The following is a 16614-nucleotide window of genomic DNA, read 5'->3' on the forward strand; positions in this document are numbered from 1 at the left end:
ATCTAATAGACGTTCATTCAGACTGTTTTGACTTTGAAATGAGACTGTTCGGAAAAGGAATCAGGCTTTATATTTATCATCTGCTGTTTCCCATCTGTTTGAAGAAATCAGCATTGAAGATAGAATCACAAATATATAGATAACAATGCAGAAAAACATACTTCATGCACATTCCTGCAGACTTTTATCAGATTGGTAAATCAGGACTTAAACAGTGCAAATATGGAAAGGAATAACAGCTTGATATTAATCAGACAGCTATTTACATAATGAGATGTCTGGGTGCTTTTCAATTCAGAAAGACTTGAAATCAACATCACTTCTACAAGCGAGACCATACTACAGTACAAATTGGATTATAAGACATTACAATAATTCAGCCATTTCATGCTCTTGCCACAGACACGCTAACTGAGACAATTCTTATTAGATAAAGAGATGTAAAAGATCATTTAGTAGAACATTAAAGTCCTACACTTTAATGGCAAAGTGTATCTGGAAGCCATTTTTCCCAAGATACAGCTCTCTGCGATGTGTAATTGCGATTGTTTTATTTAAACTCACATTGAAGCCTCTTTTGAGCAAATACTCCTTGTTTCGGTGTGCAAAGGATGTGAAGTACGTTAACATGCACTTAAGTATCCCAGTCTTCCAGTTTTCTTCATATTTACATCCAGAAGTTTGCATGGAACACAAAAATATCACTTAGAAATCATGTGCAGGGTTGTCTTGATCTCTCCACAACTCATCTCCCTTGTTTGAGACTCTTTTTCTACAACTGGTCCTGAGTTAAGCCAAATAATTGTTGACTCGTTTTTACCATTGAACAGAAGTTCAGGATGATTTTTTTCTTTTAGAAACAAGCGCAACCAAAACAACATTTAATCTGCGTTACCAAAGTCTGCAGATGACACAGTTTCCTCATTTATGTTCGCAGTGTCCTGGTCTCTATTGGAGAACTCGAGCCAGCATATCCAGGTTTCTAAAAAAACTCAATTTTATTTTTAGTGCACATGGCAAAAAGCCTGTTCACTAACCAACATACCATTGTACATGTAACCAGACTTTTGTTTCTCTCAACCATTCAGTAGTGAAAATTGCACAGTTAGTAAACAACAAGCTTAAGTTATTTCCTATTTTTACTGCTCTGTTTTTTCCTCTCTCATAAATAGGTTACTGTCTACCTATCAAAGAGTGGTGCAGTTCCCACTGCAGTGCTAATGCAGGGGAGATGCAGGACAGATAAAGGGGACCTGAGACTCAACTATCACACTACCTGTTAGACTTGTATGTGTCCGATTCAATTTAATGCAACAGTGGTTTTAAAATCCTCATCCTGTTGCCATCAGGTCATATCATGCTGGAGCATTGAACTGCATACGCGCTGTATTTATATTTGTGTACTTCTCATGGACTCGGGACAGGGAGACACAGTGTGTTTCTAAAACTGAGGGTCTCCCTGGGGACCTGCAGGGCCGACCAGCAGTTTCAACCCCCTACTCCTCTCCCATGCCTGTCAGTAACACTCGACATGATTGCTGCCTGCACCTCCACAAGGTCCATACAAGCTAACAAAAATATAGATAGAAGCCTTTTTTATTGGCCGCTTTTTAGTTATTCTGGCCACTCTTGCACTGAAATATAAATACTCAGGGTTGAGTGCTGATTAAGTCAGAGATTTCTCTCTTGGTAGATAGCGTGCAGTGGTTGGTCTGAGTCTGTGGAGGGTTGGATAAGAGTGTTTTAGTATGCAGATTCTGGGATAATGACAAAATTAACACATTAATAAAATGTCAAGTCTTCCTGATTATCATTAACCATCTGTCAAGGGAAATCTAGGGAAGTCTGTCTACAGGGACTTCACAATGAATCCTCATCCGGGCCTGTTTGCATGTCTATGACAGCATGAGTACTTGCTGGGTTAATGTCCCTCGGCATGTACAGTAAGCCCACCATGTCAGCCCTCAGCATCTGTCCACACACTGCTTTGTTTCTCACATGCTAGTCCATGTGTGTGTTTGCCAGTGTGTATGTGAGTCTCAGTGTGTGACAGAGTGTCCTACCACCACTGCTCTTGCTTAATCTCTCAGGATCAGAGATTGATGGTAAGGCATCAGCCCCTTCTGCTTGTCACAATGCAGTGTGTTGTTATCTGGTTGTTTTTCGCAGTATAGATAAGAACCTACTTTTGGAAATACGTTGCTTTACATTCTTATTAGTGTTTTAAAAAGAGATGATGACTCAAATTATTTTATTTCATCCAGAGGAATTTGTTTTCAAGTAAAGTTATTATATTAGAGTCATTCTTACTTTAGGTGCTAACATCTGGGGTTAAGAAATTAAGCCAATACAGTGCAGGTTCCCACTTGAGGCTTTCTCCAAAAGGACATCAATCCCATTCATGCTGCATAATAAATTGCAAAGATTTGCAGCAGAATCAAACATTTTTATACAACAATGTTTTTGTGTCTCTTTAGGTAATTGTCTCAGTGATGTCTGTAAACATGTCATTTCATTTAAAATGAGATTTTGTTTCAAAGGGCCTGTATGCTGAGAGAAAGGGGGGGCACTCGCTGAGTGTTCAGGCTACATTGTAATGTTAGCACTTGAACTTCAATCTTCAGGTTTCTACCTTCTTGTCCGAATTTGGTCACTTCTGGTTGGAAAAATGCCAATAGGTACTTCCTCTAACTCACTGCAAATTGTGAGTGACTAAGTGTGTAACTGGTTTCATTTAAACCAGGCAAACAACGTCTTCAGCTTGGGTCTTTTTTTACACGCTACATTGAGAGTGGTTTCCGAGTGTGGATCGTTTTCTCTTTGTTAGGTTGATCACTGATGAATAATTCAGTGACATGGCCATGTATTACTTATAACTTTTCTAGTCACTGCACTGCATGCTTTTGTGCAAGTATTGTACTGTATACCAAGGGGCATGATGAGAGAAGAAAAAAAAGAAGTGAAAGAACAATTAGCATTCCAATCAGAAACAGGGGAGAAAATGAAAAAGGATACTCATTCTAACACAGAAAACATTGTTCAATCTGGTTTAATTGTTTCAGAATATTTGTACACGGGAATCATATATTATATATATATATATATATAATGTTATTTCACAACACAACATCTGACAGTATGGTTAGTGATGTCCAAAGGTAAAGGTCAAGGAGGGAAGTTATGTACTTAATATTCTCCCAGGTAGCTTAACCTATAATAATACAACATATTCTTTGAGTTGTTCTTATATACAGTAACTAGCTGTTGAATGAATAGAGTGGAGTTTAAGGTACATCTCTGTCTGATAAGTAGAAATATAAAGTGACACAAAATGTTATTATAATACTTCAATACATTCAAAGATTGCTCAATAGTAGTATAAATGTGCAAAGCCTTTAATCATTTATCTGAATGAATGACCCTTATGGGGGACACAAGTCAGCAGACTCAGATATCGAGAGGGCAGAGAACATATGACTAGACCCAAAAAACAGACTCTCACACACACACACACACACACACACACACACACACACACACACACACACACAGACCTGAGGGAGTCTGAGGCAGAAGAGAAGGGAGAAGGTGATGGAGGATGTATCACCAAGACAACTTTTTGTTCCAGTGTCAGTGGCCTGGAGGTGTTGCCGTGCAGAGTTCGTTCACAGGAAGCCATCTTTCTGAAGCCAGGCTGTCAACATCACTGTCCACTTGATTAAATGGCTGTGACTTGATTAACACCTAACATACCCAACTTTCTGTACTGAACCAGTTTTTCACCCTAAATATAGATGATTGAGGGTCTTAGGGGAAACAAGTACAACACAACAAAATCTACAAAAAGCCAGTGTTTTTTTAATCATGAATAAAGAAACAGTGTAAGCATTCAAAGGTCACTTCCTGTGTTCAACTTTCAAGGTCAGATCTACTTATGGCACAGTTTCTGGTTACCAGAAAAAGCACTATGTCTCATGTATCATGCATCAGCTGTCGTCCTTACACTTGAAAAAATCCTCCTGCCAGAGGTTGTGTTGGGCTGAGCGTTTACATCATATGTGGGTGAACACACGATGATGCAGTCCTGTTAAAACCATACCTCAAAAACAGAGTAATCTGGCTCTCAGGAGATGAGCAAGGTGGCTTTTTCAATTTTGCGATTGGCTGCCCTTTGTTGCCATGGTGACAGTCAGTGCAAGTTAGTCTTGTAATGCTGAGTTTTTGTCCGTATGTGTGTGTGTATTTTTTTCTTCAGGATACAGCCTCCCACTTGGCAAGGGAGGGTGCTGTCAGGATGCTCTTACGTAACAACTTGTAGCATTAAAATGAAATATTTGTGTTACCTATGTTTTGCTTCAGAGAGGATAGAAAGACGCTTAAGACGCATTCAGAAATCAGCATCTTTCAATTTGAAACGTACACACATTAATTATTAACACAGAATGTGACGACTTACGCATTTTATGTATGAACTCATGTCCACTTTTCTCTGCTTCGTGCATGTGTGTGTGTGAATCTTTATGAGATGATGTTAAATGTTTAACCTCTGTGGTTGTGTGTTTCTCTTCTAGAGAACCGATGAGGAGGCAGTTGTTGACCGCGGGGGCACACGCTCCATGCTCAACACCAACTTTGAGAAGGAAGAACTCGAAGGTAAAACCAATAAGTGATCAAAAACTTTAGATTAAATGTCATTAAATGCCTTATACTTAGTTGAGATTTACAAAAAAAGTATGTGGGGGAGATAGAAATACCTTGATCTTCTAGTCCAGAGTGAGTGCTCGGGCTCGAAACAAATACACATTTTCTATATCTGCCACAATGCATTTCATGATCATTCTTAATAAGACTTTTGTGCCTCCTGAAGCTGAATATTCAAACAGAAAATCCCTAGTTTTCGTCACAGGTTTAAAATACCCCTCCAAAAGATTAAGTGATAATTCCTTTGACCATCTTAGCCTGTCCATTCAAAATTGGAAATGAGACAATATAATCTTATCCCAGAGAGAAATTTGTGATACAAGCAACAATAATTACTTTTCTACAAGACTCTCTACTCTTTGATGCTTGAACATAAATTAAGCACTTTTAGATTGGAGTCGAAAGACAGTGACCAGGCTTAGACCCCCTGAGACAAGCTAAGCTTTATGTGTAAAATATTACAAAAAATCACAACAATATAAAAAAAGATATTTGTAAAACAATCTATTTTGGGTCTTCATTGTACCTTTGGCCCTATTATATTATGTGGAGCTGTATTGTCTTTTTTTTGGTTGTCAAGCTTATCTGATGGGATCTCACAATATTTCCACCCAAGCAATAAAAGAGTTTGATAAAAGACAAGAGACTTACCGGTAATACAACTATTTCCACTTTTACTCCTGAGAAGAAAATAAAACCTTCACGTGGAAAGTCATTGGAGTTCCCCTTTAATTTTGTGGATTAACATGGGAGATTGTATATCTTTAAATCACATAAGAAATCCAATTGTAATGCTTGCGTAACAGAGATAAATTCAGGTTATCCAGATCCATCGGTAAACTTCCCTCTTCTATTGGGCCCTTTCACAAAGCTGCCACGTAACATGTTGTTTTTGTTATGCTCCAGTACTACAATTGGCTCTTTGATATAAGCATATCATTTGCACCTACTATTGCTGCTACTATCTCCCCGCCTGCATGTCTAACCCTGCTGAACTAATGTTCAGGCTCATTATCTAGGTGTTGTTGAGAAATACTTGGGGACACAAATAGAAACAGAAGAAGGACACACACACTGAGGGAAGGGACAAAAAATAATAATGCTATATTAGAAAATAAGGACTGAGGACGGGGATGTCGCATCATAAAAGATATATGAAAGGATCTTCATGTGTTTTACAACTCACAAAAAAACACAATTAGTTCCTGTTGGATACTTTTATAATATCAGTCTATAGCTGAATAGGTTCCTCTGTCTGTATCCTCTTTTTTTGTTGTTGTTGCCATGCGACATTCACCTAAGCAGCCAGCACAGATGTCACTCTTTGATCCTGACACTCATGCCGGTGAGGTGCTGCTTTCATGTGAAGGACCCTCATCCTTGGATGATGGCTGCTGTAATGACTAGCTCTCTGTCTGACGCTGTGGCAACACTGACACTGCGTCAGCACCACGCAGGGGGAGGAGATCCTCTGAAGTTATCTCGCTCCAAACCTCACAGCTGCTTTCAGTTCAAACACTCACCTGCTTCCTCATTCTCATACACTCCCAGATTCAGGATGAAGGGAAAAGTTAGCTTCTATTTGGACTCTGTAGGTATTTTAAGTGACATATTCTTTTCTTGGTTGAATGATGGACTCTAATTTTCTCGATTTTGTACTCTCTGATTGGCTGTGGATGCAAGCCCTTATTATCAAATATAAAATGTTCATTATAATAATATAGCATGTTCAATAGCATTGTTATTCTATCGACAAGTTCCCCTTTTAACCATGAACACACTACTTAGATTATTTGGACTAAGTACCAAATACACAGACGTGCTTCCAGAAATACTTACTTGTGCCTTGAAAATCCTTGAAGATAATAATGTACAACATGCATAATGTATAAATAGGCATTTAGTTTGGACAACATGGTAAAACATTTGATTTTACAAGTCCAAAAATAGAAGAAATTGTATGCATTAACTGTAGCTATTAGAGTTCATTTAGGGCGGTCATCGTGCTGCTATATCAGAGCAACAGTTTTGTAAAACATAATTCACAACCCCCCAGCCAATCAGAATTGCTGTGGAAAGCAGTACATACATGAATACACACACAGACTTAAGCAAAACTCAGCCAGTGCTGCACGGATTCAAAGCTCGACTGAGTGAAAGCCACTGAGTCGTGGCGGGAGAAGAGGAGAGAAAAGACATTCTATGACATCAGCAGTAGTGCGGGCCTCGGGGAGGAGAGCTATTTTTGTCAAGCCCGCCACTCATGAGTTTTGACTCATGAATTTTAAAGCTCCAGCGCTCTCTCCTGTGTTCCTACGATACCTTATTGTTTCTGTCTACCTGCATGTGCCTTTATTTTGCTGAACGTGCAAAGTCAGTCTTTCTCTTTCCTGCACTTCTAACATAAATCATTTACACAATGCTAACAGCAATTAGCTCTGGATGAATGCGTCTGTAGCAGTGCGCAGTCTGATACCCTCCCCAAATACATTTTGACATATTGTTAGAATCTCATTACATCCTCTGAGACCTCGCTTAACCTCTATCCTGGCCTCCTATTGGTGGAAGATATCGAGTGGGCTGCCCTTTTCAAATAGTGATGTCAGTGTCTCTGAGGTGTCTCTGATTAAGTGTGCTATAATGTGATTACTCATGTCTCCCAGCAAGTGGAAGCAATTTAAGGCATTAAGGTGGGATATTTTCCCCTCAGACTAAATAAAAATATACTGAGATTTTGACAATGATGAAACAGAGTTAGCTCATTTATTTTTCGAATCTGCACAAATGGCTTAATTGAGCAAGGGTTTGACTGTAAAAGCAAAAGCAGATTCCTCAAATCTATAGCAAATATCTTGTGGTGTCACATTTTCCTTAACACTGTTGCGCCCCTTATGGTGCAGAAGTACAATTTAAAAAAAAAAAAAAAAGGGGTGTCTTGTCTTTGTCCAGCAACTGAGCTGAGGGCCTTTGGGAAGGAAATGGCGCCTGGGCAGCGAGGCCACAGTAACCGAGAAAACAGTCAGCTCGCATTATCTTCACACTGACCCTGTGGATGCAAACACACGCACAGACACACACATCTGAGGAAGGCCCTTGTGCTCACGTTGCACGATATCCCTTCAGCATCCCAAACTCATGATTTGCTCTGCGTTGATTGAAAATGAAAATAGCTCTGTTTGTCAGTGCCATCAAAATCCAAAATAATTGATTTCAGCATCCTCAAGCTGGAAGATTGCTTCTCATTTTAAAAAGAGACGCAGGAGGACTTTGAGTAACCAGAGGATTCTTTTTTGGAGCTGCTTTTCTGGTTTACTCCTGGCTGGGTCAGATGTTGTTTCACTGCAAATTATTTTCCACAATGTTTAATTTTTTTGCGCACTAACTGCCAAGCACCCACTGTCATTGCTCTTGTGGCTTCATGCACTGAAAGTATATTCACCTTAATCCCAGCCCAATGATAGCTTTTATGAATTATAGACACTACTTTCTTCCACTGAACCAAGATTTGATTTCGTCTTGCTCAAAGAAGGAGCCTTCTATTCCCAGAGCAAGGAAACTAAAGCAAGAAGCATGTTCAATTATAAAGAAGTTCTCTGAAATCAGGTCAAAGAAAACAAAAAAACTCATTTATTCTTAGGTTTAAAGAAGAGGACAGGAGAATTAGATGCTGTATTCTGTATGTTGTGTCCAGGTCACCGAACTCTCTACATCGGGGTCCACGTTCCCCTGGGCAGGAGGTCACACAGACGTCACCGTCATCACGGACACAGACACAGGAAGAGGTCCAAGGAGAGGGACTCATCCGCTGATGATGGAAGAGAATCACCCTCACACAGTAGGTCTTCAAAATGGACAGAATCAAGATGTATTTCTTGAAGTTTTCATCTACTTTGCAGTATATGTTTAAAAGAAACAGTTTCAGGCCTGCACATACATCCTTTTTTTTTTTTTTGTTCGTTCCTCTCTCTGTCCCCACTTGTCTTCCGCCTGTCCTATCCGCTGCAGCAGACACGCCAGCTCAGAGGGTGCAGTTTCTGTTGGGAACCGAGGATGGCGACGAGGAGCACATCCCCCACGCCCTGTTCACGGAGCTGGATGAAATCTGCCTCAGGGAGGGCGAGGACGCCGAATGGAAAGAGACAGCCAGGTACACCGCTGCAGTTGAACACATGGGCTGTGTCTGGCATGCTGCACTTTTTTTCTTTCTGCTGCACCTGAGAGTTGGATTCTGTTTGTGTCGACTGCAAGCTCTTATCACAGGGCTGTTATCATGCCATACCTCTCATGATATCCTGAAGTTACTAAATCAGTTTTTTTTTTTACCTCTGACAAATACATGTATATAATAAGTTTTTAACATCTGCAGGTGGCTTAAGTTTGAGGAGGATGTTGAGGATGGTGGAGAGCGGTGGAGTAAACCCTACGTAGCCACCCTGTCTCTACACAGTCTCTTTGAGCTCCGTAGCTGCATCATGAATGGCACCGTGATGCTGGACATGAGGGCCAACTCGCTGGAGGAGATCGCAGGTGAACCATGAGCTGAGAAATGTACTTTGATCTTGTTCAGCTCCATGAGAGGCTCCCCAAGGCTTTATTTTCTGGCCTCTGTTTCTCATAGTTTTGTATTGTAATATAATTTTTTAAGGCTCTTTTGCATTCTTTCTGGTCAAATTCAGGGACGTTCAAAACACACAATTCAACTCAACTGTCAACAGTTTGGTTGGAGATTTGGTTGTATTATGCTACTGGCAGCTAATCTAGTCTTGACTGTTTCATCTACCAGAGATGATAAAGAGGGAACTGATGTCTTGTAAACTTGCTTACTTTATCAACAAGATAGTCCATTGATAAAATCAATGACAGGTTTTACAAAAATATATTTCAGATATACTACGAGTCAGGCAAAAAATTTTAAAAAACACATGTACGAAGATCTTTGGTTCAACATCCATATTAAAGCTCCTGTGAAGAGTTTGTTGCTGGTAATGGAACAGATTGAAATTAATATCGATGACTCTATATGACCTCAAAAACCAAGACCATCCGAGAGAAGACTGACTATTGTTAGATGATCATTTGTAAGGTGTAAAAGTGCTGCTGCTGTCGGGTAGGCATGACTAGTTTTGACATTTTCCAAGGCAAACAATCTCAATGAGTGATACGTTTCACTTTTAATAAGAATTAGACTTTTGGTTAAAACATGATACTTCCACATGTACAGGACAAAAGAGTCTGACTTCATTGTACACAAAGGTTGCAAAGGTTCCTCACAGGAGCGTTACAGAAATAAAATCAGGTTGGGGTCTGCTTAAGAACTAATCAAGAATGTAAGAACTTCTGTCTCACTAGACTTAGAAAAGCTTGTTCTTGCTATTTTATTTAGTAGCATCCCTCTGGCTCTCAGTGATTTACAATTGCTTCTTATGTCTTAAAGACTTGACTGCTTCTGTTTTTTTTTTATAAAACCTTCACTGCTTTAAGGCTAAATTACATGTCTTGTGTGCTGCTTAGTTAAGAAACATCCAGGCCGCTCAGATCATCTGAATCCTGTCCCGGAGGTTAAAACTAAAAATAGAGAAGCACTGGCAGTGATCAATATTTAGCTGGAACAAACTCAAAGATAACTTGAGGTCTTGAGATTAAAATCATGATTTCAACAGAGGCCAACTCAGAAAGTTACTTAAAAATGCTCTTTATAGCTAAATTCAGTTAAGCTTCTTTAGAAAGGAATAAGCAAAGTGTATATTATTTTTTTTAGGGCAACAGCAGTTGCACTGTTTGTCTGATTGTGTGACAAACTGCTGCAGAAGAGATCTGGTGAACTTAACCTGGTTTTGTGCGATTAAATCAGTGGGTCGGTTTTTTTTGTGTCAGAATAATCAGCTTAGCATTGCTGGCTGCCGTGCAGGGACAGACACTATCAAGAGAGGCTTTTGTGATTTGAGAACGAACAGAAATATGGAAAACTACATCTGTGTGTTTTTTTTATTTCTCAGACATGGTTCTGGATCAGCACGAGGTGTCGGGCCCTGTCGGTCAGGATGCCAGGAAGAGGATCCGCGAGGCCCTACTCAAACAGCACCATCACCAAAACCACAAGAAGCTGGCCAACCGCATTCCTATTGTACGCTCCTTTGCTGATATTGGCAAGAAGCAGTCTGAGCCTCATTCCATGGACAAAAATGGTTAGGAAATGGTCTGAATACACGTATACACCTACACAGTTGCAAATACTGCAACCATTGTATATTAGAATATTCTCTGCTTTTTCTCTGGGGATCATAAATGTTGCATGTTGTCAACATGTTCAGTATGTTTTATGTATAGTTTGGTAATCCTTTGCATGCTCCAGAGTGTTTCCATCTGTGACTTGCTGTTTACTGCTGTAAAAAATCTGACGTTTATCCTTTGGTTTGTGTTTCTCTATGTTTGTGTCTGTTCTTGTTGCATGTTGGTGCGCGTGTGTCTGCTTCACTTCACTAGTAAACGGCCTCTGCTTCGAAACTATACACAGCCCCAATCGTTTGCCTGAAAAGAAACTCTCCACGAGTGCTTCACCCAGAAAGGCCTTTTCTTTAGTGGCATGGCCGCAGTGTGTATGTTGCTTGTCATGTCTTCCTATGTCGTCCTCACCTTTAAACTGCTCCCACAGCCGTGGTGACGTGACTGCAGACACCCACTTTGGCATAACTGAGACCAAACGTCTTAGTTTCCTTCAGGCAGTTGCACAGGGCTACTGTCCCATCACACAAGAGGAGCAGCAATTCTGCACAGGCAACCAGAGCACCCGAGCTCATATTAACTTCTATAAATATATAGAAGTAGAAGTAGTTAGATTATATTTTAATTAGAAGTATTACAATATAAACATCACAGGGGAGAGTGTTATCATGAGAAGTGAGCAATTACTTGTACACAAAACTTTCACATCTTAGAAAGCTCTGGGTAAGTGAATGTAATTCTGCAGAATTATTCATGCATGATGCACGTGCAGTGTACACAATTCATGATGATGCTCTCCTCTTCTTGTCATTGTCAACAATGTGTTGGCTGTCTAGAAATAATAAGCTTTGTGACTCAGCAACAACAACAACAGTTACTCATGACTGACTGGTGTAGCCCTTTACTTTTGACCCTTGTTGTGTAACTTAATAACATAAAATCTCATCTTTTTTGTCGTTAGGATTTTTGTTAGTAGAAATATTTCAACATTTTGGGAAATACTCTTTCAGACTTTCTTGCTGGGATTTAGTCTCTCCCTACATTCTCAGGCTCCTATGCTCAACAAATCTGTAAGAAATAGGTAAGAGATATCCTCTCAACAAATCTGTAAGAAATAGGTAAGAGATATCCTCTCATTTCAGACTGAAAACAATAAAGGGACATGGGCCAATGACTGGATGTGAAATCAACATTTCAAATACAGTTAGAATGGTTCAAATCTGTTCAGCCACTATTTAGATATAAATCTCTACATTGAAAAATTGACCCTGGTAAAATGAGAACATTGTTGAGAATAAAACTGTTCCTCTTTGATGTGTTTGTAAGAGGATATTGAGAACCTAGAACCCTGAGAACATTGAGTAGCTCCTCGTCATACAACCCCTGTCTTAAATGTGAATATGAGGCTGATTAGCTAACCCCAGGATAAAAGTAACTTGTGTTGTTAAAAAAATGTTGTTGAAGGCTTAAAAAATCAACCTACTAGAACCACTAAATCTCTGTTTTAGTTCCTACACTTAAATTTGAAATGAAAGTTAAAGATGTGACCTCATTTAGTTTGATACACATGAATTGGAATAAGAACCAATGGTGGAGCTAGCCTCACTTTCTCCTGTGCACTGAGCATCCTTCTGATGACACTAATAATAACTAACGCTCTCTGAAACAAGGTACAATACTGTGTCTATTGTCACTAGGACTGAACCTTTATAATCAATCAAGGTTCAGAACCTACTTCAATAAGTTACAGTGTTGTATCATATTTTCCAGAGGATGTAGCTGTACCCTCTAATCACTCACTCATTGTGTGGAAAAAGTAATATTCTGATTGCCTATAGCTGTGTTGAAATTGACTTGATGTTTTTTTTCCGCTCTGCCTCACAGGCCAAACAGTCTCGCCTCAGTCCCAGCCGGCTAACAATGAGGGCAAACAGGACGTCAGCCGGGAAAACAGCGCTGTCGATTTCAGCAAGGTGAGCCACCAGACCTACCGCCTGCTGATCCTGCTGTTTATCCACGGGCACTGATAGCTGCACACATAACTAGTTCTGATTATTTAACTAAGGTTGGGTTACAGGTGAAATGGTCACCATGCGATCTTTCCCTGGGAAACTTAGTGGAATTTACTAGGAGTAAAGCTTGTTTTCTTTTCTCTCATAACTTATCAGATCCAGCCAGTGTTTTGGATTTTTAGTGTAAATACTCAAAACACATTTTAATATAATTTTAAAGGAATATGTGAATGTGTTTTTTCTTTTCATGTAATGTTATTTTGGGTTCCTCTCTGTCCCACAGATTGACCTCCACTTCATGAAAAAGATCCCCCCTGGTGCTGAGGCATCAAACGTCCTGGTGGGTGAGCTGGAATTCCTCGAGCGCCCTGTGGTGGCCTTCGTCCGTCTGTCTCCTGCTGTGCTGCTCAACGGCCTGGCCGAGGTTCCCATCACCACCAGGTTATACACACACTAATGAAAAAGCCCCCTGTTTATTCTGCTTCTTCTTCTCTCTTTTTTTGTTAATATCCAAGGAATTATTAGTTGGTATTTCATTGAATACTTCATACAAACATGATTTAACTTTCACATAAAGAAACTGTTGTTCTTTGTGTTGCACAGGTTTCTTTTCATCCTGCTTGGCCCTCTGGGAAAAGGTCCACAGTATCATGAAATTGGAAGGTCTATTGCTACCTTGATGACTGATGAGGTGAGGCCTGAGGACAGATTTTAATGTTTGTTATGATGTGAGTAGGGATCTTTGGTCTTTGTTTATGTTATCAACAATCACTACGAATATGAGGACTTATTATTCGACCCACCTGAGACTTTAAGGAAAAAAAGATGTGACAACTTGGCTCTGTGACTCCATAAATATTGAAGAAGCTACTGAGCGTAGTTCTGTCTTTTGGAGCTCTGCCACACTGTCATGAATAATAAATAACATAACCAGGAACCAGCTTAAGCTCCAGCTACTGGCACCGCGACAAAATGGAGGCAGTAGTCACATCAGCTGATAGAAATTAACCTTTATTATAAATTTATAAACGAGTAGCTCAATAATTCCCCCTCTTCATATACTTTGCATCCCTCTACCTGTAAAAATGGCGCTGACACACAAATCCTTTATTCATGTGCTGGCTCCTGCTTTAAGCTTGTACCACAGATATGCACTTAGGTTGACCATGTAAATAAATGCATCATTTCCACCGCTCAATGCCAGTTTCTTAAATGTTGTATAAAGATTTCAAAGAAGAAGAATCAGAGGATGAATTCAAGCAAAAGGTTTATTATCTTCTGAAATGTACAGGCATTTATGTACCATCAAGTACCTTTGAATTCCACATGTGGAGTATTGATTAGAGTTATTTATTTACCTTGTTTATATGGTTATACATGTCTTTATGTTTGCCTCAGCGCCAGGGAAACCATGCAGCTATCAACACCAGACATGCTTTTTTATAACTCAGGCTGACATCTGGCCTCAGGAGAAGCCTTTGGGGATCAGCAGAGTATGACGTGAACACTCTGACAGGATTTCCCACAGTGCAGCTACGAGCTGATGTCACTGACCATCACAAGAGCCAGATGTTGCCTTACTTTTTCAATGGCAACAGCCCTCTGGGATGCATGAAAAAGATTTCAACCTACTTCGTGCAGGATATTTTGTATTCCATATAAATAGACTTTTATTCTGGACACAAGGATGATAACGTACCGGGGATACGTTGACATTTGTCAGCAAACCAATGACAGAATACATTTTAAAGCTTCACTCTATATGATAATGTTTGAATATTTCATACTCTAGGAATAATCCCCTGCTGAATAATTCTTCTTTGGCGCTGGGAAATTATTTTCTGTTTGTCAATCCATTAGAAAGAATTAAAAAACAACAGAGCAGAATAGTTAAAGAAAGTCAAATGAACCATGCTAATGCCAGACCAAAAGTGGGGACGTAGTTGACAAGATGGATTTGCATTTTTATCTGGAGATTGAGACCACAAACTTCTTTGATATGTTTGTACTTTAATAATTAGACAACTGAGAAGTAAATGTGCATCAAACAAATACTTGAATGCATCCTCTTCTGCTCTACAGATTTTCCATGATGTTGCGTACAAGGCCAAAGACAGGAATGATCTGGTTGCAGGCATCGATGAGTTCCTGGACCAGGTGACGGTGTTACCTCCCGGAGAGTGGGACCCCTCCATCAGAATAGAGCCCCCTAAAAACGTACCCTCTCAGGTAAACTCCCTAACTGTTGTATGCACACATATATACATAAGGTATACAGATTGGTATGCCCCATTTGCTACCTCTCAAGAAGCTCAACTCCTAAACTAAACTATTAGAAAGACTGTATGAGAGCGTGTGTAAATATAACCATTCTATCATAATGCGTCTTTGTGAGTCCCCTCTGCGTCATTCTGCCTGCCTGCTGAGACATTTTCAAACATCTGCATTCTCCTCTAATCTCAACTGCGCTGTACTCTGTGCTTTGATGCTGCTCCCCGGGGTTCTGCTCTCAATCCTCTCCAAAACTGACGTTATTTTTCCTCCATTAGTTATTTTGGTCGACTTTGAAAAACCAACCACTATCTTGTTTGAGGGGAACTGATTTTATCTAACAGAAAGCTGATCCTGATTTAAATAAAAGTATTTTTATTTCTTTCCCTGTTAGTCATTAGGCACCTGTGGTGAATTAATCACAACCCCCTGTGCAATGATATTATGTTCAGATGAATTTAGCAGCAGAACTTGTAAGATGTTTGCTTGACAGATCAGTCCTTTATGCTTAAAAGTATGTTGGTGTAATTCTAACATCTTGTGGGACTCAGGGGAGCAGACGTTTGTTATTGTCCTCCTGATGATGTCCTGTCACAGTTGACTGACAGTGATCTTAACCGCACAGGAAAAGCGGAAGATTCCCCCTGTTCCCAATGGAGTGACAGATCTTGGAGAGTCGGAGGAGCACGGAGGGCACGGTGGCCCTGAGCTGCAGCGCACAGGGAGGTAAGTGTGAGAGAGGAACAGCATGAATGATGCTGTGCCGCCCGGAGCACTCCGAGCACATCTTTGTATCCGTCTTCCCGCCGCCTGTAAGCTGCCTCGCTGTCCCCAAACTGTAAATTTAGCTCTCTTAAGAGGCAGACAACCCCACTGGCCCATTATCATCCCTCACACTTCAACTCCACAAAGAGCCTTTGTTTGAGTTCCACTTCATTATGAGTTTAGGGATACCCCACACATGAAGTCACACATTCTGCAACATGGAAACATTGTGCTTTAATTGACTAACACAGGAGATGGAAGCAGTATCTACATGATGCAGACAATGACATTAAGACACATACTGTAACTTATAGTACACATGCAGACGGTGCCATCACTCAGTGGTAGAATGAACGTTTTGTATTGAGGTACAATTTCCATATACCTGAATGAAATTAGAGTACTTCTCCTGTATAATTAATTATTATTCAGCTCCACATAATGTATCTGAAAGCTAAAATTACAAGTTTTTAGGAAAGCTAGAAAAACTTGAGAGCACATTTGAAAAGGATAGATGTGCACATATGTTCTACTTGATTTGATTAGATAATATAGAAGCTTTAAAATCACATCACACATTATGTGTATGGAAAATAATGATAACTAAAAATAAAATTGTTTATGCTTAGCTGTGGAGGAAACC

The 16614-nt window shown here is 39.9% G+C and overlaps 1 protein-coding gene across 4 annotated transcripts in view; it reads left to right on the top strand.

Annotated features, from left to right (window-relative positions):
* Positions 1-16614, top strand: part of LOC132959289 (sodium-driven chloride bicarbonate exchanger-like) — a 40215-nt gene that overhangs the window by 11923 nt on the left and 11678 nt on the right. For 3 of the 4 annotated variants that reach the window (XM_061032182.1, XM_061032185.1, XM_061032184.1), the window contains 10 exons: positions 4572-4653; positions 8393-8536; positions 8707-8848; positions 9068-9228; positions 10698-10886; positions 12808-12896; positions 13219-13376; positions 13539-13626; positions 15018-15164; positions 15832-15932. In XM_061032182.1, coding sequence (XP_060888165.1) covers positions 4572-4653; positions 8393-8536; positions 8707-8848; positions 9068-9228; positions 10698-10886; positions 12808-12896; positions 13219-13376; positions 13539-13626; positions 15018-15164; positions 15832-15932 — 1301 coding nt within the window. The remainder of the gene's footprint in view (positions 1-4571; positions 4654-8392; positions 8537-8706; positions 8849-9067; positions 9229-10697; positions 10887-12807; positions 12897-13218; positions 13377-13538; positions 13627-15017; positions 15165-15831; positions 15933-16614) is intronic. The other variant, XM_061032183.1, reaches the window with a different exon arrangement.

This window comes from Labrus mixtus, chromosome 24 (assembly GCF_963584025.1).
Source record: "Labrus mixtus chromosome 24, fLabMix1.1, whole genome shotgun sequence".
NCBI lineage: Eukaryota > Metazoa > Chordata > Actinopteri > Labriformes > Labridae > Labrus > Labrus mixtus.